At 40.9% G+C, this 20,702-nt stretch overlaps 1 protein-coding gene across 5 annotated transcripts in view; it reads left to right on the top strand.

The window, feature by feature from the left end:
- The first annotated feature begins 8,522 nt into the window (after positions 1–8,522).
- LOC147439088 (protein GID8 homolog) overlaps positions 8,523–20,702 on the top strand; it is a 50,378-nt gene continuing 38,198 nt past the window's right edge. Inside the window, exons 1-6 of one of the 5 annotated variants that reach the window (XM_086485020.1) lie at positions 8,523–8,694; positions 8,770–8,841; positions 8,942–8,989; positions 9,088–9,247; positions 9,798–9,904; positions 9,979–10,110. In XM_086485020.1, coding sequence (XP_086341146.1) covers positions 9,163–9,247; positions 9,798–9,904; positions 9,979–10,110 — 324 coding nt within the window. In that variant the 5' untranslated portion in view covers positions 8,523–8,694; positions 8,770–8,841; positions 8,942–8,989; positions 9,088–9,162. Of the gene's footprint in view, positions 8,695–8,750; positions 8,842–8,941; positions 8,990–9,087; positions 9,248–9,797; positions 9,905–9,978; positions 10,111–20,702 lie in introns of all 5 variants that reach the window. The other 4 variants (XM_086485018.1, XM_086485019.1, XM_086485016.1 and 1 more) reach the window with 4 other exon arrangements.

The raw sequence follows: 20,702 nt of genomic DNA, 5'->3' as shown, positions 1-20,702 counted from the left end.
CCCAACCATGTTGTGGATTCTTGAGCATTGAAAGTCAACTTCACTTATACACATTGTATGATCTATTTATTTTGCTCCCATAGGTCATGTTTGACCTCCAAGAATGATAATGGAATCTCTCTCTCTCTCTCTCTCTCTCTCTCTCTCTCTCTCTCTCTCACACACACACACACACACACACACACACACACACACACACAAGTGTGTTAGACTAATTATCTCATTTCTCTCTTGCGTAACAGGTCTTTACCTCAAGACTAATTAGCGGATAGATCTTGGAAGTCTCTTAAGATTTTCCATACAATGTTAGAAATTATCTTCTCATGGGAGTATGTGTGTGTGTGTGTACAAATAAGAAGAGGAGACAAGAATAACTTTCTATCACCCAAGTGTGGCGGGTTGGATATACTATTTCTATCTTTAGTAACATGTCTTGAGTTCAAGATTTGTCAAATAAATCTTTGAGATCTCTTGGGATTCTTTCTACGACATTGAAAAGTTATCCTCTCTCTCTCTCTCTCTCTCTCTCTCTCTCTCTCTCTCTCTCTCTCTCCCTCCATTTCTATCATGGGTAAGAAGTCTTGAGTTCAAGACTCATTAGATTGGTCTTTGAGTTCTCTTGGGAATATGTGTACGACGTTTAAACTTCTCTTCGCTTTTTAAGAAATATGCAAGAATTATATTACAAAGAGTAAAAGATTGACAGAGTCACGAGTCACATCTTGATTGGACAGATAGGGTTGAACACATTCTAAAGTCCAAACAGCCTTGTAAATAGAGGCCTTAAGGAATCGTTATATTTTAATTTTGCTCCATCTAGACACTCACAAACAATTGTGCATAAGGATCTGAAACTTTATTAATATGATCTTGGAATATATGAAGGTAGACCAACAAAGATTCAACCGAGTTCACCGAGTCACTTGCTAGTCGTAAACAAGTTTTTGAAAAGCTTTTACATGATCAACTAGCTCTTCATTACACCTCTTTTCTTCAGCTTTGATGTATTTTTCTAAATGCTAAATTTGCCTTCAAAGGTAGCTTTTGACTTCAGAGGTCTGCAAAATAGCAGTAGAAAGCCATTCATCACCGATTGACTGAGAATTGGAAAATTATTTATTACATCTTTTGATCCAAATATGCCAAAGTATTCAGCCGCTTATCATCCTAGAGAGTAGTAGGAAATCCCATGAAATCTCCTAAAGGCATGTGTTGCAAGACAAATTATAATATTTAATGCTTTCCAATTGATTCAAAATTTTCAAATCTTGTTTATTATCCCTACAAGAAATAAATAAATGAAAAACGTTGTTATGTGTTTTGGCACCCTTTTGTTGTATGTGGTTAGTATTACAATTGGGATAGTTGGCATGTAATGGTTAATTACGGTACAATATTTTTATTCTTACTAATAGTAAGATTGATGTTGTGTAGATTGAAATTCTGGGAATTGAGAAGATGGCGCCAAATTAACTCTCTCTCGACCATCTTTATCTGTTCAATGTTTTATATATTTTGTGAATAAGGTTTTATTGTATATATTTAGTGAGAATTCACCCTATAAAGGGTCATGCAAGAAGTGATAACCACCACTCATGGACTAAAGTGTAAAGAGGGACCTCAAATTCTTGGCACCTAAAATAAGTTTTATGATAAAATTAAATACTCAACTGGACAAAGAGGTGTTGTGGAGTTTGGGGGACTAGGATTTTAGGTCATTCTTGTGCAAGATTCTTCTCTCTCACTCTTATGCTAAGTGTATGTGCAAAAATCATATCTACATCTCTTCTCTTACATGCTTTCATTGTCTAGTCTATTCTATGTGTGTGTATGTGCATGGTGTCTTTTTCTAGATTGTATGTAATTGGGTTTTGGGAGCGATGATGAAAGGTTGATGGTCACTTGTGTGAGGAAAGATTGAAGGGTTTCAGCTTCCGTTCTTTTGGAATCCCCAATAGTGGTATCAAAAACCAAGATTCATGGCAATCAAAAATCTGATTTTTAAATTGAAAAGAGGAATTTTCAAGTTTGCAGCATTGGATTTGCAAATCAAGGCTCAATTGGTAATTCACCAAAAAATCGACCAACTAATTGCGCTTATTGATCATCGAAATCTGGTATGTCAAGTTTTTAATTCAAATCAACGGCTAAATCTTGTGGATTATGAAGGCAAAAGTGTGAAAATTGAAATCCAGCATAGGTGAAGAAAAAATAAGAAGTAGATGTGAAGGAATTTGTAGCATACCGATTTAGTAGAGATATGAAGAGGGGATAAGTCAAAATATGTTTTTGAGTGCCTTCAAGGCTCTAATCAAATTTTTTTATCCAGGAGATTCAATATCTTACGTTTTCTTTTATTGGTTGCCAATTGCTACCAAGGACGTGGAGTTTAGAAGTGAAAATTTTCAAATTTATTACACACAGACCTGCTCAATTGATGGTCAAATTTCAACTTGCCCTTGTGCAACATTTTTGAAAGGGACCCCATCATCAAACGTACAGCTCAGTACAATATTTTTTTTGTTTTTATTTATTGTTTAGCACACCGAACATATCTATAGATAAATAACCATTTAAGAAAAACTACACACACACACACACACAAAAGAAGAAATAAAAATTTAAAAAGGGAAAAGAAAAGAAAAGCACGCCATCATGGCCCATCTTCCACAACCACCCTCTATTGTTGAACAGCTCACAAATTTGCAACAATCACTTGCATATGAACATATGTGAAGGCAGGAACTAGAAGATAAGTTATTGCTGCACGAGTCGAAAATGCATGTGCTCCAAAATAAAATAAAATTAGTAGAAAAGTTTTTTACATTCAAGGATTTTGACGGTACTAAAGATGCTAGCATGGGTTAATCAACTAGATGATTATCTTCATGATGAAGACTTTCTCGAGCGTGACATGGTCAAATGTGCATCAAATCACCTCACCGATAGCGCTGCACTATGGTGGAATGCCAATAAACAACACGATAGAAGACCTTCCACATGGCATGCATTTAAAAAGTTGTTTCTACCTCATTTCTTACCTACAAATACAAAACTAAAGTACGCTGCCAATGGGATTTAATTCGCCAAGAAGATGTACAGGCTTACACCGATCGACGGGTTTTGAATTGTCTCATTCAGCTTCAAGCCATTGAACATGTCAACCGCACGAAACTGAAGTGTAAGTATATATCTAGGTTAGCACTGCAAATTGGTGCCAAAGTAGACATGTTCGAGCCACATTTACTTTCAAAAGCTATTAACTTGGCTTCAATGTGAAGAAAAAGAAAGGTGGACATCAACTCCACACCGATCAACCAACTAACACTAACCGTAATTAGAGAGTTCATTTCTCAACAAAATTGACCTTAAATTAGGATACCACCAAGTTAAAATGTTTGAAGAAGATGTTTACAAAATTGCCATTTGGTCTGAAAAATGCACCAACCACATTCACTTGTATGATGATCCGAATTTTTATTGACCATCAAGACTTTGTCATTGTATTTTATGATGATATTCTCGCCTTCAGTAAACTTGAGCAAGAACATTAGGAAATGTAACACGTGTCTTTGACCTTCTCTCACAAAACCATCTAAACTAGAATTCTGAAAAGAGTTCATTTTTCCAATTTGAAATTGCATATTTGGGACACATCGTATCGGAAAAGGGAATACATGTAGACCCTAAGAAAGTTGAAGCTATTCGGTTTTGGTTTATACCCAAAAACGTGCATGAGCTACGTTCTTTCATTGGTCTATGCAGATATTATACAAAGTTTGTTCGTAATTTTTCTTATAAATCTCATTATCTGACCCTCTTATTAAAGAAAAATACCCCATATGTATGGACCGATTTACAAGAAATCTCATTCGTGGCATTCAATAATGCTTTGACTAATGCACATGTGTTACAATTGGCTGATTTTGATCGACCATTCTTTGTTGCAATCATTGATGCTAGTGGAAAAGGTATTGGTGCAATTCTTATACAAGATAACCATCCACTCACATTTGAAATTCATAAATTTAAACCCTATGAATCTAAATGCAGTACATATGACAAGGAATTGACTTTCGTAGTGCATGTTTTGAAAATTTGGAAACTTTATTTAATGGGTGCTAACTTGATAATTAAAATGGATCAACAAAGTATCAAGTATTTAATGTCTCAACCCCTAATAGATGACAGTCTTATTAAGTGGGCGGCTTTTATTCAAAGTTTTTAGCCCAACATTCAATATCAACATGATAAAGGAGTCGAAGACCTTCTCTTAATAATCTATCAATTATTACAGGTACTCATTTGCCTGATACTTATGCTCAAGATGATGATTTTAAAACCACGTGTTACATATGCTTGACAATTCAATGCACACATTCCTTGAATAAACAATACAAGAAATTTTTCTATACTTCAAACAAAAACTGTGTGTCACAAAACCATTCCGTGTTTTACTCTTGCATAAACCACCTTATGTTAGACATAAAGCTTTTGCTGCTACTTTTTAGAATTTATGTCATGATTTTATTGTCTTTCTATGAAAAGTAATGCTAAACAATATGTTTCGTTTTGTCTGATATGTCAAAAGATTAAAGTAGCAATAGGTAAGAAATTAGGTCTTTTACACCCTCTCCCCATTTTTGAAAGACCGTGGTAACACATTTTTATGTATTTTGTTACTGGTTTTTCACTCACTGCTGAAGCATGATATTATTTGGACTATTATCGATCATTTTTCTAAGCAAGCATAATTCATTCCATGCAAGAAAACTCTCATCGCATATCAAGCCACACTTCTCTTTCTCAAAGCTGTCTTTTCTCATCATGGTTTGCCAAAGGTAATCATATCTGAATGAGATTCCAAATTTTGTAGTACTTTTTGGACTACAATTTTTGAAAATCTTTTTACTACACTTGGTTTTACCTTTGCATTCCATCTAGAGTCTAATGGTCAAGTAGAAGTCACTAATTGTACTATCATTGATTTATTGAAAGCTTATGTGTCTTCTCAACCAAAGAAATGAGATGATTATCTACATATTTTAAAGTTTTCTTATAACGATATCACTCACTTTGCTACAGGAAAATCTCCATTTGAGATTGTGTATGGTCACTCTCTTCCTACTTCTGCTTCATGTATTTCTAACATTGTGCCTACCCACAAATACTTTTACTCTTAATTTTTATGACATTTATGAAAGTGTTCACTCTTCTATTAAGCATTCACAAGAACTTTACGCTAAGCATGCTATTAAGCACCGCAAAGCACATGAATTTAAGGAACGAGATTATGTTATGCTTCAAATTGAAAAGATAAGAATTAAAAGTGTTGATACAAATGTTTTCATAAAGTCTCCTCCTTGTTTTTATGGTCCATTCAAGATTTCCGCAATAGTAAATGATGTTTCATTTCATTTAAAATTACCTTCACACTGACACATTCACATTCATTTCACATTAGTCAATTACAACCCTTTCGAGGGCTCCTACCTACACATCACATAAATGAGGATCCACCTACACTTATAGATAAAGAAAAGCAACTCAACCCTCACCAAAATAGTTGATCATGAGATCACCACCACACGCATTATCACAATTTACAACCGTTACCTTTTAAATTTCAAAGGCCACCGAAGATGCTAAGTGGATGCCTGAATTTTTTTTTGAGAAACTTTTCAGATCTTCTCCACACTTTCATCATTCACGGTCTAGTTGATTCTCTATTGAGCAACTGAAACAGTTGCTATCCCTGGTGGGAGGGATGTTACAAGTTTGGGCACCCTCCTATCGTATGTGGTTAGCATTACGATTGGGATAGCTGGCATGTAATGGTTGATTACAATGCTGTCTTTTTATTTTTACTAATAATGAGACTGATGATGTGTAGATTGAAATTCTAAAAATTGAGGAGAAGATGCTACTCTCTCGGCCATCTTTATTTGCACGGTGTTTTAGATATTTGTCAATACGATTTCATAGTATATATCTAGTGAAAAATTACCCTATAAAGGGTCATGCAAGAAGTGATAGCCACCACTCATGGACTAAAGTGTAAAGAGGAGCCTCAAATACTTAGCACCTAAAATAGGTCTCATTATAAATTTAAATATTCAACTCCATAAAGAGGTTCTGTGGATTTTGGGGGCTAGGATTTTAGGCCATTCTTGTGCAAGATTATTCTTTCCCACTCTTATGCTAAGTGTATGTGCAAAAATCATGTCTAGATCTCCTCTCTTACATGCTTTCACCATCTAGTTTATTGTGTGTGTGTGTGTGTGCGTGTGTGTGGTGTCTTTGTCTAGATTGTATGTACTTGGATTTGGGAGAGATGGTGAAAGGTTGATGGTCATGTGTGTGAGGCTTTTATTCTTCCGAAATTCCCTACATATGTCCTCTTTTATAGACTTGCAATGCTGACAGATCCCATTACTTATGCCAATCTTCAGAGCCTTGTCATATGTCCACACACTCTTGTGGAGGATAAGCCATAAAAGAGAAGTGATTTTGAGGACAAAGGTTTCATCTAAAGCATTGAGTTTTTCATTTCCATTGACAACTATCTTTATTAAATCTCCATGTAGGGAGACTTAAATGGGTTGTTAAAGCCTAGGGAATTTGCTTAAAGGGAGCCATCTTGGCCATTGAAGTTGGTGTAAATCTAGGATTCCACCACATTTAATGTTCTAGTTGTGACCTTCTAGAAATTGCATGATACACTAATAGGTAAAGGAAGTGGCGTTTATTGAGAGGCCAAAATCAGAAATAAGTTCCCTTTTTGAAAAGAACCTAATTCTATTTTTATCCCACACATCTTGCCACGTTCGTAGCCCTTTTTTGAAGACTTTATGGGCTTTTCAAACTTCTCGAACATCTAGGGGGGCCTGGCCACCATATACAATCAAACTTAACATCATGCTAGTTAGATTTGTTACTATTATCTAGGATAATGAATCGTTTAAATGTGTTCCATGCATGCCAAATGCCCTTAACCAAGTCCGATCCTTTGCATTGATGGGGAGGGAGCTAGCAAAAAACTCAATACACGGAGGCCTTTCCAAGAAGGTGTATGGAAAAAAGAGCATCACTTGATTTCTTTATGTATTACATGAACCCAATCACTATGCAACGAGAAAGAAGATCTCGTGACCCATTTGGCCATAAGTCTATTCTGTTGTTGCTGAGATGTCAATGATACCTAAGCCACCTTGTTCTTTGAGTAAAATGCAAAATTTTTAGCTAACTTTGGCTATACCTTTCTCGGAGGGATCACGCTTCCATACAAGAGTCTTGCATACTTGTGTATTTGTTGTAGCATTGACTTTGGGGTCTCCAACAAGACACATAGAGTAACAAGAAGACACAATTTAATGGTTGATTATCAAAATTGTGCTTGCCATGTTAGATATGAAACCTTCCCATCTTTTGGAGGCTGGCTTCAAACTTATGTAAAATCCATGTTCAAGCTCCTGACAAGCATTCAAGCCAATGAAATTGCCCTTAAGCCATTCTTTAATAAGTAAGGCTTTTTTAGGGTCAGTGAAGCCCTTGATATTCCAAGTCACACCTTTCATCTTCTGGGCTTGTTAGTTTTTCTCTGTGGATTACACAAGGATTTTTGAGAAAACTATTCAACCTGAGTATGATTCCGTCGTTGTCGATGTCCATGGGCACAATTTCTTTACCTTTTTTGAGGTCCTTGAAATTGCTCACCAACCACCATGACGATAGTTGGGAGATTGGAGGAGATGTGATAGATGGTGGCTTGACATTTGTTACAGGTGATTGGTCCACCTGCTTGACAAGATCAAACTCTCATAGCTCTGTTACATGAGGTGGGGAAGGTTCTATAGGTTTGGTAAGTTCCTTTTTTGACTCAAGATTCATTGATGGAAAAAAATCTTCATCATTTGATTTAGATAGTAGCACACAACGGTTAGGAGAAGCAATTTATGGGGCTATCTCTCTCTTTTATCCTCCTTGGGTGCCTGAGAAGTAGAAGCTCCTCCTTCTGGTGGACCAGTTGTAGTAGAGGGGTTTGTTTTTTTGATCGTAGAGTTAAAAGGTTGATCTTTAGCTATTGGGGAGATTGTCATGACACCCTCTCTAGGTTTATGAGCGAGGCAATCCTTTAATTTATGAGTTTTAAGGCCATAATGGAACATGCATGCGGCAATGGGCTACAGAAAATAGGTCCCATTATTTAGGTTTATTTTAACAAACTCAAGCATAGTTTTATCCAAATCCATTTCAACAAAGATCTGAGGGTGCCATTAAAGGTTGTAGTCCTTGGGAGGTCGACTACATAGGACTTCCCCACCGATGATGCTACCGTACTCAAAAAAGTTATATTATTGAAAAGGTAAGTGTGGAAGCTCCATCCAAACTCGAGACATTACAGGGATATTCTCTTCAAGGCAGAAATAGAGAGGTCAAGAGAGGCGAGCTTTTAAGCATCCATTCCTCTCTCTGTCTCTCTCTCTCTCGATATGTCATGAGTTCAAGACACGTCTCTCGAAATTGTTCCTATGATGTTAAAATTTCTCACCTTCTTCTCTTCTTCTCTCCCCGCTGCTGGTTAAATGCCACGTTCTTGTCCGTGAAGGATCGGGATTGCTTGTAATGCTGCAGAAAGTTGAGCTGCTTGGGCATCCACTGCGCGCGGAATTGATGCATTTTTCGCGTCCGTAGGTAGGGTTCTCTTCATCCGACCTTTCAGATTCTGCCTTTGCATTAAAAAACCCTAGTCTTGTGACATAACTGCAGACAAGCTGGATGTCATTACTTTAAGAGAACACTTGTATGAGGAAGAGGATTTTCCGTGCAAGCAAAAAATGGTGAGCTTAGACTTCTATCATGAATCCGCATACATCAGTGCTTTCACATTTGCATGCGAGTGCGACGTTTTGATTAAATTTTTCTGTTTTCTGTATGCATGGCATTGCCTACGAGGCAAATGCACACGTTTGGACACTTGTATTGACATGTGAGTGTGTATCTTCTGCGCTATGCATGATCAAGTTCCTAATGCAGGTCAGATTTGCAATAACTGACTTTTTGCTTCTTTTTCAAAACTCAAATCAGTCATCTTCTAAGAAGGTTTATACAAGAGAGGAATGGCAGAAAAAGCTCAATGAGGTCAAGATAAGGAAGGCAGACATGAATAAGCTCGTCATGAACTTTTTTGTCACTGAAGGATACGTAGAAGCCGCTGAGAAGTTTCACAAGGAGACCGGTACTGAACGTATCCTTCGTATACTGGAATTTTATCCCAAACTACTTCAAGTGAGATAAGCATGAACGTGTTAAGTTGATAGTTTGGAAGTCACAATCAGGGTGACCTGGAAAATGTTCAGATTTTCCACTAATAATGTCTGCCTTTTGTTAAGAAGTTCTGTTCATCCTTGCATATTCATACAGTTTGCCTGATGGTCTTGTACTCGGAGATTGGAAGGTCTTTTTTTTTGGGATGATTTTACTAGTATTCTAGATTTGCTGCTGATGTTTTTCTGCTGTATTCTTTTTTTTTTGGCCTGCCTTGATTCTCTACAATCATGCTTTACATCTCTTGTCTTTAGAGGACCTTTTCTCCAGAAGTAGGAGGAGAGTGCCTCTTTTTGAATGGGTGGATAAGTTTGTGGCAACTTTTCATGCATTGGTTTGTTTTCTACCCAGAAGAAAGAAAACAGAGAAATAAGTTTGTAAGGAATTTCTATGATGGTACTCTTGTGTTTCCATGTTTTTGCATCAATGCCTCTTTTTTTAACAACTTGCCAATCCTTAGCTAAGAAAAGCGGACATGGATCTTGGAACCATCACGGATAGGATGGAGGTGCGAAAGGCTATCCAGTGTGGCAATGTCCAGGATGCTATTGAGAGGGTCAATGATCTGAATCCAGAGGTGAGTGTCGGGCAGCTGCTTGTCATTGGTTTTCATGCAATTCTGTTCTTATTTCTTTTCCCTTGGGGTTTCAGATTTTGGATACAAACCCACAGCTATTTTTCCACCTGCAACAACAGAGACTTATAGAGTTAATACGCAGTGGTAAAGTAGAAGAAGCCTTAGAATTTGCTCAGGAGGAGCTGGCACCGAGGGGTGAAGAGAATGTAAGAAGTTTACATATTCCATTTGTTATTATGATCCTTATTCAACAAATTTTCCATTCGTCAATGGCTCCTCATGTTCCCAAATTTCAAACTGTGCACCATCACTTAGGGCTGCAACACCCTTTATGTGTGAAAAGTTAAAATAGATCTTGTTGTTTAAGATCTCTCTTCCAACTTTCAACACATGAATGTCACGAGTTTATTGTCCTTAATGGCTGCATGGATAAACTGTTACCCAGAAAGTGCAAAAAATAGGTCACTTTAAGCACTTTGGTGTTCCTACTTACAAAGCTTTTTTTCTTAAACTAGTGTTTGCCCTAGCCTCTTGGTAGAGCTGGAAAGGCGCACAATTCTTGTTTTAGGTCTATTGGATATTGTAATTTTGGAAGAAAGCTGCATGTCATGAAGAAACCTTGGGTCTAGCCATTTCTGACTCCATAAGAGCAGGGGGTGATGTTATCCATTCCTAGTGGGCTCTTGGGCTTTTGACACGAGGTTTGTGCTACATTGTGTAACAGACTATCAATACCTCAAGGGACTATGAGAGATTAGTGCAACCTTATTCTGAATAAATTATGTGATTCACAAGCTTTCCAGTCAGGATAGGTCCTCTTTGGTGTAGTCAAGAAGACGGTTAAACCATATCATTTGGCTAAACTGTTTCTCTCGCAGATATTTCGACTTCATGGCTTGCCTTAGTCTATATTTTCAGATAGATATCCCGGTATTACTAGTTTGTTTTGGAGGGCAACCTGGGAGAACATCGGTACTCGATTACAGTTCTCGTACTCTTTCCACTTGCAGATAGACGAGCAATCACAAATTGCAAATTCAATAGTTCTGGACTTGTTGAAGTCTTACATCTTTGATTAGAAAACTCAGTGGGAGAAATTTTTGCCCTTTCTGGAGTTTGCCTACAACAACACAATACATGCGTCTACGGGGAAGGCGCCATTTGAGATCATTGAGGGTCCTAAGAAGGTTCCTCCTATTCTAAGCACCAAGGATAAGATTTTTGAAGCAGATGAGTATGCTCAGGATCTGGAGACTGCTTTTGCAAAGGTGCGTGAGGCGCTTGAAAAGTCTCAAGCAAGGCTAAGAAGGCAGCGGACAAGCATCGACGTGGCTTGCAGTTGAAGGAAGATGATTGTGTGCTTCTACGGTTTGAGAAGGCACACCTATGGAAACGGAAGGGTAAGGAGTGACTTTTTTCAAAGTTGAGTATGAGATACTATGGCCCTTTGGAGATTCAAGAAACGATAAATGATGTACCGATACTAGGAAGATTCACAATGTATTTCATGTGGAGTGTTCCATATTCATATCCTAACAAATGTCTAGACGCACTAAGTTCAAATCATTTGTTATATAAAATGTTGCAGACATTTGATCTTTCCAAAACATACTCTAACAATACACACATGAAAGAGCTTGTTCAGTTCTAGAAAATTTCCAAGGAGAAATTAGTGAATTTATTCAATCTAGGCAATCTGTGACAAAGGAGTGAAGTAACTCTTCTTTGGTGCAGTCCGCACCTGTAACCAGCTTGGACACTCCAAGCCCGAAAATCAGACATAAGCCATAAACCAGCTCAGTAGACACTGACTCTATGTACTGACACACTAGACGACACAAATCCAACACTTGTAGACGATAGTCACATCAGATCACATTCAAATCACTTCATAGAAATAATCATTCCAAATCTTTGACCATGACTGTCGGCAATGTATTTAACAATCGCATTTTGATCCATCTCGGACCTCATTGATGTCGGATTAACTAATTTTTATTGCGATCATGTCTATAGAGATTATTAAGACCGAAATGTTGCAATCATTTCGTCTTTCAGTCTTGCCTAAAAAACAGTCACATGTTAGAGTGCTCATGTCACGTGACACATCCAATCCTATGTGTCCGTGGACAAGCTACAACATGACAAGGGTTCAGTCAGTCCCGGCAGTCTAGAGTAGGAAATGTTATGGCACTTTTGTGAGTCTGTTCGCAGATCGTGCATGACTAGGCACTTAGAGTAGATGCATATCCTCTGGTTGCACACAGCATGATCATCAGCATTACCATCAGAATCCATCAGGAGCATTTTCTAGTGCACAGAACCTATTTTTCCTATTTTTGACATTTTTCACTTATTATTTTAAGCGACTTTTGTTGGGAACTAGGTAGGGCAATTTTGCTAATGAAATATATAAGCAACCTAGCGCTAGCACAATTTGGCTGTCACGGGGACGTGGCAACTATTAACTATGTCACGAGGACGTGGCAACTGCTAACTTTAGTTGTTGGTTTCTTTCCAATGATTTTTGTTTTATTTTTGAGACCCTCTTTTTGAAGTAGCAAACGATCGGACATTGTATGGCCAATGTGAACGGTAGTTTCACCCGCAAATGGGAGGTGGTTGGCACTGGAATTCGTATAGTAAGAGGATGTCTAGGCTCAGAGCAAGATCATCTAGGTACCCCTGTCGCACTTAGCAAGTTGGTGGATACTAGGAAGTGAACTCAATAAAGGTACATAGTCAAGGTGGGACTACCAACAGAAAGTATCCGACAGTTGGGCCACATTGCACTTTTGGATGCGGTCCCAACGAGGATAGATGGTTAGATGACGAGTGAGAGCCCAACGGAATCATTTCCTAAAATTTAGGAAAATGCTATTTTGAGCGTGAAATGTGTTCGCGTCATTACCTTCGATATGACTAGGGAAACATTTTACAAGTTTGACGCGAAGTCAACGGAGCAACCAGTCGGGAGATTTTTGGGCGGCAAACCCAAAATGGGAAAATGCTTGTAAAGGCGCCAAGTGGCAAATTTTCATGCACTTGCCTCATGTAGAAAAATGGGCACTGAATTTTAAGTTGGGAGGAGGCTTCATTTGGTTTTTGTCATAGGTTAAGAGCTATGGAGTGCTTTCTTTCCCTCCCATGTATAGTGTGGTGCTAGGAGTGATGCCCTGCACGCAAGAGGGCTCTTCATTTGATTGATGTACAGCTGTGTGGGTTCATGCTTTTGTGCTGAGGCAAGAGCCTCCTTGAGCAGGAACAGGGGTAGCTAGCTGCTACTCCAAAGCAGGCATTGGTGAGGGTCATAACCTCACCGTACAGGTGCAAATTCAGTGCTGTGTATGCGTAGAAAATTTACTGTTTTTCAGCCATATGGATGCAAGAACGCTTGGGAATCGTGCCCCACTGGCAGAGGACAGGTAGGGGACTGTTCGGGGCTGAAAACAGGGCAAAAACCAGTAAATACAGCGAGCTGAATTTACTGTTTTTGGGCTGGAATCAAAGGGTATACGCCAATAGAAGTGAGTTCTAGAAGGGGAATTGGTTTCACGCAAGTTTTGGGGCTGTTATGTTACCGAAATTTGGCCAAACCATGTAGTATCTAGAGGGATACAGGTAAAGGATTCCGAGAACTCTACTTCGTAATTTACCCTCTCAAAGAATAAAGAAACACCGAAAGGGGTGCCAATTTTGGGCCTACAGGTTGTCGGCGTCTGCTCGGCATTCTAGCTTCCGAGCCGTGTGTGTATTCAAGTGTTAATTCCCGTCGCAGGTTCTTTTTGCAAAGTGCTTTGTGTGTGTCTAAAGTAAAGAATTTCGGGTGAAAGCCAACGCCTACCGCCCCACGGGCTGGTTTCAAGGTTCCATCGCCGGGACATCAATCACTTTTTCCTCAAAGAGTGAGCCTCGGTTCTTTTGGGTAAAGACACAGAGTGCAAGAACGCGGGATTACACTATGGCCGACAAAGGGAAGGGCATTATGGAAGAGGGTTCCTCTTCAAAGGAAAGACAGGAAATCCCTATGGTTTTCGAGATTGGCGAGAGCTCACGGTCACGTCAGTCTGTACCTCTTGTCAATGTGAATGTCCCTCCAGTAGTACAGGGCTTTATGATTGGGCAACTTGAGGATGATGCATTCAGGACTCAGATAGTTGCCGCGGTGAATGTGTCTTCGCATCTGGTGCAGAATCCAAGGTTTATGGAGTTCTTGCAAGCGTCACCAGTGCAACAACAAAATAGGCAACCTACACCGCGTACAGAGCTTGTTGAGGCTCAAGCCCAAGTACTTCATGCGACTCAGCAGGAAAGGGAACACTCGCATGTTGCGGAGTCAGGGGCTCCAAAACAGGTTCCTCTTGTGCTTGAACAGGTGGCTAGAATGTGTCACCAGCGTGTGACTACTATCTATCCTTTTTGTTGATTTCTTTCTTATTATTTATTTACTTTCACTTTTTGGAAACACCCCTCGGGAAATCTAACTGCCTTGCATTGCATAGCTAGTGTGGAACTATCCAGAGGGAGTCTAGGCCTGAGGGCAAGAGAGCACTAAGGTTGGACAAGGACTATGGTTAGCCAAAGTGGGGTCATTGACTAGCCAAAGTGGAATCCTTTGCTACAGAGGCTACATTTCAATTCTTGGTGTGGCTGCAGTGTACAAAGGGGGTCAGATGACCTAGAAAGATACAATGGCAGCATCTCCTAAAATTTAGGGAACTGCTATTTTGGGACCTGAAAATGTGTTCGCGTCATTACCTCCGAATGACAAGGGGAACATTTTATTACTCTACAGTGAAGTGAACCGGGCAACCGGTCGGGAGATTTTTAGGTGGCAACCCCGAAACGGGAAATAGGCTTTAAATGTGCCAAGTGGCACATTTCTGTGCACTTTCCTCATGCATGAAGAAGTGGCGTTGAATTTGAAGGGAGGAGGAGCTCATTTGCAGATTTTGTCACAGGTTAAGAGCTATGGAGTGCTTCCTTTCCCTCTTATGTACAGTGCGGTGCCAGGAGTGATGCCCTGCACGCTACGCACTGCCCTCTCTCTCCCCTATGGCAGTATGTTATGCCCCTCTAGTGGGCTTTTCAATTGACCAATGTACAGTTGTGTGGGTTCATGTGCGATTGCCGAGGCAAGAGCCTCTCCCACAGGTACTGGATTAGCTAGAGGCTAATCCCCCGCAGGTACAGGTGAATTCGGAGAGGTTTCACACCAGAAATCTCGTCCGATTCAAAGGGCAAGTAGCCCTACAGGTGCGGGAGCTTGAGGACTTGCTACGGATGCGACCGGCACGCGAAATGGAGCCCGAAACAGTAAATTACAGCCTGCTGTGTATTTTTGCAGGTTTAGGGTTTTGGCCCTAAACGGTCCCTAATACCCCCAGGAGGTTCGGGGATGCGAGGGGACTGCTGTAGAGGTGACCTGGCACATTTTCGGGGCTGAAAACAGAGAATTCAGCGTGCTGCAGATTCTCCCCAGGTTTGCAAAGTGCCCGTATGCGTCGGGAAAGTCATTCAATGCGTGGGAATATTGATTGTGAAGGGTCCTAGTACAGTTATGCTGCCGAAATCGGGCCGGAACAGTTGAAATTCAACCAAGTTTGCGCGGGGCAGCTTGTTGGGAACCACAACGTTTATTCCCTCTTTTAAACAGTAAAGAAATACCGAAAGGGGCGCCTAAGTTAGGGGCCAATCTGGTGTCGGTCTTCTCATACAGGTGCAATCTAGCAGCCTGTATCCCTTTCCCCTTTGTTGTGTCTTGAAAGTACAGGTAAAGTGGGCGACAAATTAAATGGGTGAAAGCAAATAAGGTTTAAGTCTAAAGTCTACCGCCCTTTTTGGATTGTGCAGGCCGGTTTCAGAACGCCTATTCCACAAGTTATGCCAGTTCAGCCCGCCACCTTTCAGAGCCCGCATGCTGTCTTGAATGGACAGGGAACTAGATACCAGGCTATGCACCCAGTTTTTCCACCACCCACGGTACATCCTGGGTATTTCGGGGGTGGATCAGTGTTCCAAAGTATAGCTGGTTATACGCCTGGAAGTCAGCCGTACATGCTAGGAACAGTGTTTGGGGGTATGCAAGGCATCTTTCCAAACCCCATGAATGGTAGTATCGGCATACAACAGGGTTTTCAGTGCAACCAGGGCCAGTTTGGGGTGCCACAAGGTCATTTTGGCATGGCTGGTTTTTTTGGACAACATCCAGATATCGCACCTCTGACGCAAAATGTGAATGGCCAAGATGTGCCGATCATGCCTACTACAGTGCCCATGTTGCAAACCATTCCTTATGACAACTTGGGGACACTAAAGAAGTCGAAAGCTTACAAAGGTGGTGGTGCAACTGTAAAGTTTAGTACTTTCAGTGGTTTTGAGGATAAAGCAAAGACTCTCACTTTCCTCCAACAGTTTGATACAGCTTATGCAGAAGGGAATTTTACAGAGGCCTCGAAAGTTAGGAAAGCTGCCACTTTCTTGAAGGACAATGCGCTCACATGGTGGACGGCATTGTTAATGCAAGGACAAGCACCCACCACTTGGGTTTACTTCAAGCAAATGTTTGCATCTGCTTGGTTGTCAAATGAATTTGAAGTCGACGTCATGACAGATTGGCACCAGCTTACTTCAGCTTCATGCAAGAGCTTGCTGGAGTACAATAGGAGGTTTTGTAAAGCGTTACTCTCAATGACCTTCTACAGATTTGTGCGGCTGAGTCTGCCCTTGATCTTCGGAGTCATGACAGAAACTCAGTACGCTGAACTTTGTGTTGATGTATACTCATGTGTGTGTGTGTGGTGTGTGTTGTGCTTGGGAGCATATATTAGTACCTAGTTCTACACCCACTATTGGGCACTGACGACGTTAGTGGGGATGTCGTGGTATTGAGTCAATACTATGCATGATGGACCTGATGGTTATATTGTCTTGTGGGTGACTACCATGGGTCTATACCTTGCACTTTCCTTTAAGGGTGAGGCTGGGCTTATCCTGGATTCATCTAGGTATATAAGTATTGTTGTGGGCTGCCTAAAGGGCTTCGCAATTACTGTACCAAGAATAGACTGGCTACCCTCACTCTGCTAAATGAAAGTTGCTAACACTGGTCTTGCCTTGTTGAAAGGAGAGGACAGTGGGTTTCTGAGCAACGACAAAGGAGGGTAGCAAAAGAAAAATTCAGCGAAGAAGCCCTTTGTGAAAACGGCTCTTGATGTGTCACAGGGGTCAGAAAGGGCCACCAAAGATACTGGAGCGCAGTCAAAGAAACAGAAAAGGAAGCCTTTTGTGCGCAAGTCGCTCAAGGAAAAGAAGGTCCTAATGGCTGAAAATAAATGCTTTATATACGAGCAGGCTGGTCACTTTGCTACCAATTGTCCACAAAGGAAAGGACCAGCTAATTCAGATGATAAAGAAGACCAGAAAGGCAAGAAGCCTAAACACACGGCAGGTTTGGTGTCAGACATGGTGGGTGACAGGCCCAGTATAGATGCCAGTGAGTTATGCAGGACATGGGGTAAAGTTAGGGGTCAGACGGCACTCGTCTTCTTTGATCCAGGTGCCAAAGCCAACTTTATCTCACCAGAGTTAGCTATGAAGCTGGGCATCAGAGCTGAATAGATGGGGTACACAGCAGAGGCAGGGTTGGCATGTCCTGGCCGCTCAGAGTGTGTTACTCCCATCATTGGAAAGCTGCGTCTGCATATTCAGTCGTATGTGGACACAGAAGAGTTCTACATCGTGTCGCTAGAAGGATGTGATTCCTTGTTGGGGATCTCGTGGATGTTCCGAGTGCATGGAGTCTTGGATGCCTACAACAAAAAGATCACTGTACAGCATAGGGGCAAAACTCACATCTTGGATGTAAAGCTTAGAGGAGAGTCAATCCCTATTGTATCTGCTTCTGCTATTACTTCTGTAATAAAGAATCATCTTTCTGTGTACTTGATTTTTGCACGTGATGTCTCAGATAATGATCAGTCAAATTTATCTGTGTTAGATAAAGAAAGGTCAGCATTTTTGCAAAAGTTTAGTGACTGTTTTTCTGATTCATTACTGTCGCAATTGCCGCGAGAGAGATCTGAGGACCATCGGATAGATTTGGTGCCAGGGTGTAGCCCACCAAATAGACCTCCCTACAGGGTTAGCGCGGTGCAGCAGAAAGAGATTATGGACTAGGTTGAGGAGTTATTAGAGAAGGGGCTGATTCAGCCTAGTTCTTCACCCTTTTGCTCCTCAGTGCTCCTAGTGCAGAAGAAGGATGGCTCATGGCGCATGTGTATTGATTACCGTGCGTTGAATAAGAATACCATCAAGAATAGGTTTCCTATTCCTCGAATTGATGATATTCTCGATCGTTTAGAGGGTGCTGCAATTTCAGCAGGATAGACCTTAAGAGTGGGTACCATCAGATTCGTATAAGGCGAGAGGATGTGCACAAGACTGCGTTTAGAACGACATTTAATCTTTATGAGTTTCTAGTGATGCCGTTTGGGCTAACTAACGCTCCTGCCACGTTCAACAGAATTATGGACCGGATTTTCCGCTCGCGTCAACAGTTTGTTGGGACGTTCTTTGATGACATGATAGTCTATTCGAAGAATGAAGAGGAGCATAGGTGTCACTTGACCATTGTGTTCGAAGAGCTGCGCAGTCACATGCTACTTGTCAATCCTAAGAAAATTCTTGGAAGAGATCCACTTTCTTGGCCACATAGTCTCAAAGGATGGTGTTGGAATGGATCCCGCAAAGGTCGAAGCTATTAAGACATGGCCAGACTTGAAGACTGTGCACGATGTCAGAAGCTTCTTGGGATTATGTTCCTACTATAGAAGGTTTATCAGGAATTTTTGCAGAGATAGCATCACCTCTTCACGCTTTGCAAAAGAAAGAGGTCACTTTCAGATGGACCCAAAAAGAGATTTTAGCTTTTAGTCTCTTAAAGGAAAAGTTGACTTCAGATCCAGTAATTGTTTTGCCAGATCTCAGGAAGTCATTTGTGGTCCAAGGTGACGCGTGTGGCAGTAGCATCGGAGCAGTGCGAATGCAAGATGGACGGGTAGTAGCTTATGAAAGCCGAATTTTGCAAGGGCCAGAGAGGACTATGCAAGTCTATGAGAAAGAGCTCTTGGCCGTGATTCATGCGCTTTCTAGCTGGAAGCACTACCTCCTAGGTGCTGATCTTGTTGTCCAAACAGATCATCAGACCTTGCGATACTTCTTGACACAGTCAAAGTTATCCGAAAAGCATATGCGATGGGCAAACATTCTTTCTATGTTCCACTTTCAGATTATGCATGTGGAAGGGAACAAGAATGTTGTGGCTGATGCGTAGCCACAAATTTCAGCTGTGTCAATTCCTTATCATCATGAGCTAGATGACATGAAGGAATAGTATATTGCTGATGAAGATTTTGCAAGGATATTGAACAGTTGCAAGAGGGGCAACATCACGAGCACTACCTCCTCAGAGATGGTTTTATGATGATGCCCGGTAGACTTTGTGTCACTAGGCCACTACGACATAAGGTCATGGAAGAGAGTCATGTCCCACCGTATGCATGGCATCGTGGCATTGATGGGATAGTTAAAGTGGTAGAGACATTCTTCTATTGGCCTACCTTGAGGAGAGATGTGGATGCCTTTGTGCGAGCATGCATAATTTGCCAAAAGGTCAAGTTTGACAGGCAAAAGGCACCGGGGTTGTTACAACCACTACCGATTCCGGATAAGCCATGGGAAAGCATTGCTATGGACTTTATCTTTGATCTTCCAAGAACACCAACAGGGAATTGCAGGTTCAACAAGCAGGCCCATTTTATCCCTGTCAGGAAGAAGATAAAATCTGATCAGATGGCACGCTTGTTCATGTACAATGTGTTTAAGTACTATGGTATGCCACAATCGATTATCCTCGCATGACCAGTTTGTTATGGAGAGGATTGTTTGAGAATATGGGCACTACGCTCAAGTTCTCGTCTTCGTTTCATCCACAAACTGATGGTGGACAGTCAGGAGAGGCTAATTCTACTATCTTAGATCTGTTGAAATGCTGTGTGTCAGATAATAAGGGCAAGTGGGAACAGTATTTGCCTATGCTTGAATATGCGTACAATAATACGGTGCATTTGTCTACTGGCAAAGCAGCTTTTGAGATTGTTGAAGGCGGCAAAAAGGTTCCTCCCATTTTGCATACAAAGGACAAGATCTTTGAGGCAGATCGATATGTTGAGAACATGGATGAAATGTACAAGAAAATTAAAGTTGCCTTGAGAAGACTCAGGCAAAACAGAAAAAGGTTGCTGATCGTCACCGTCGTGAATTGCTGTTATCACCTGGTGATTGGGCTCTGTTAAGGTTCGAAAAGGCAAGGTTAAAGAAGATGAAGGGCAAGGAACGGCTGTTTCCTAAGCTCAGTATGCGTTACTATGGGCCTTTTCAAGTGCTTGACAAGATCAGCGATGTGGCTTACAGGCTGAAATTGGCTGATGCATGGAAGATTCATAATGCGTTTCACGTGAGTCTTCTAAGACCCTTCGTGGGTGATGTGCCAGAAGATATGCCAGATGAGGATCAACCAGAAGTTGAGGAACTTGATGAGATCCTGGTACCTGGGCGAGTTTTGGCACATAAGGACATAAAAGTTAAAGGACAGGTTGCAAGACGTTATTTGGTGAAGTTCAAGAACTATCTGTAACAGACTTGGATACTCCAAGTCAAGAATCAATCGTGACAACACCAAATAACCACTTCAAATAATTCACAGATCACAATAGATTTGCATTGGCCCGGCGGAGTT

This window comes from Adiantum capillus-veneris, chromosome 16 (assembly GCF_014529385.1).
Source record: "Adiantum capillus-veneris isolate H3 chromosome 16, ASM1452938v2, whole genome shotgun sequence".
Taxonomy (NCBI): Eukaryota; Viridiplantae; Streptophyta; class Polypodiopsida; order Polypodiales; family Pteridaceae; genus Adiantum; species Adiantum capillus-veneris.
This window is presented reverse-complemented; position numbering and strand designations above follow the sequence as displayed.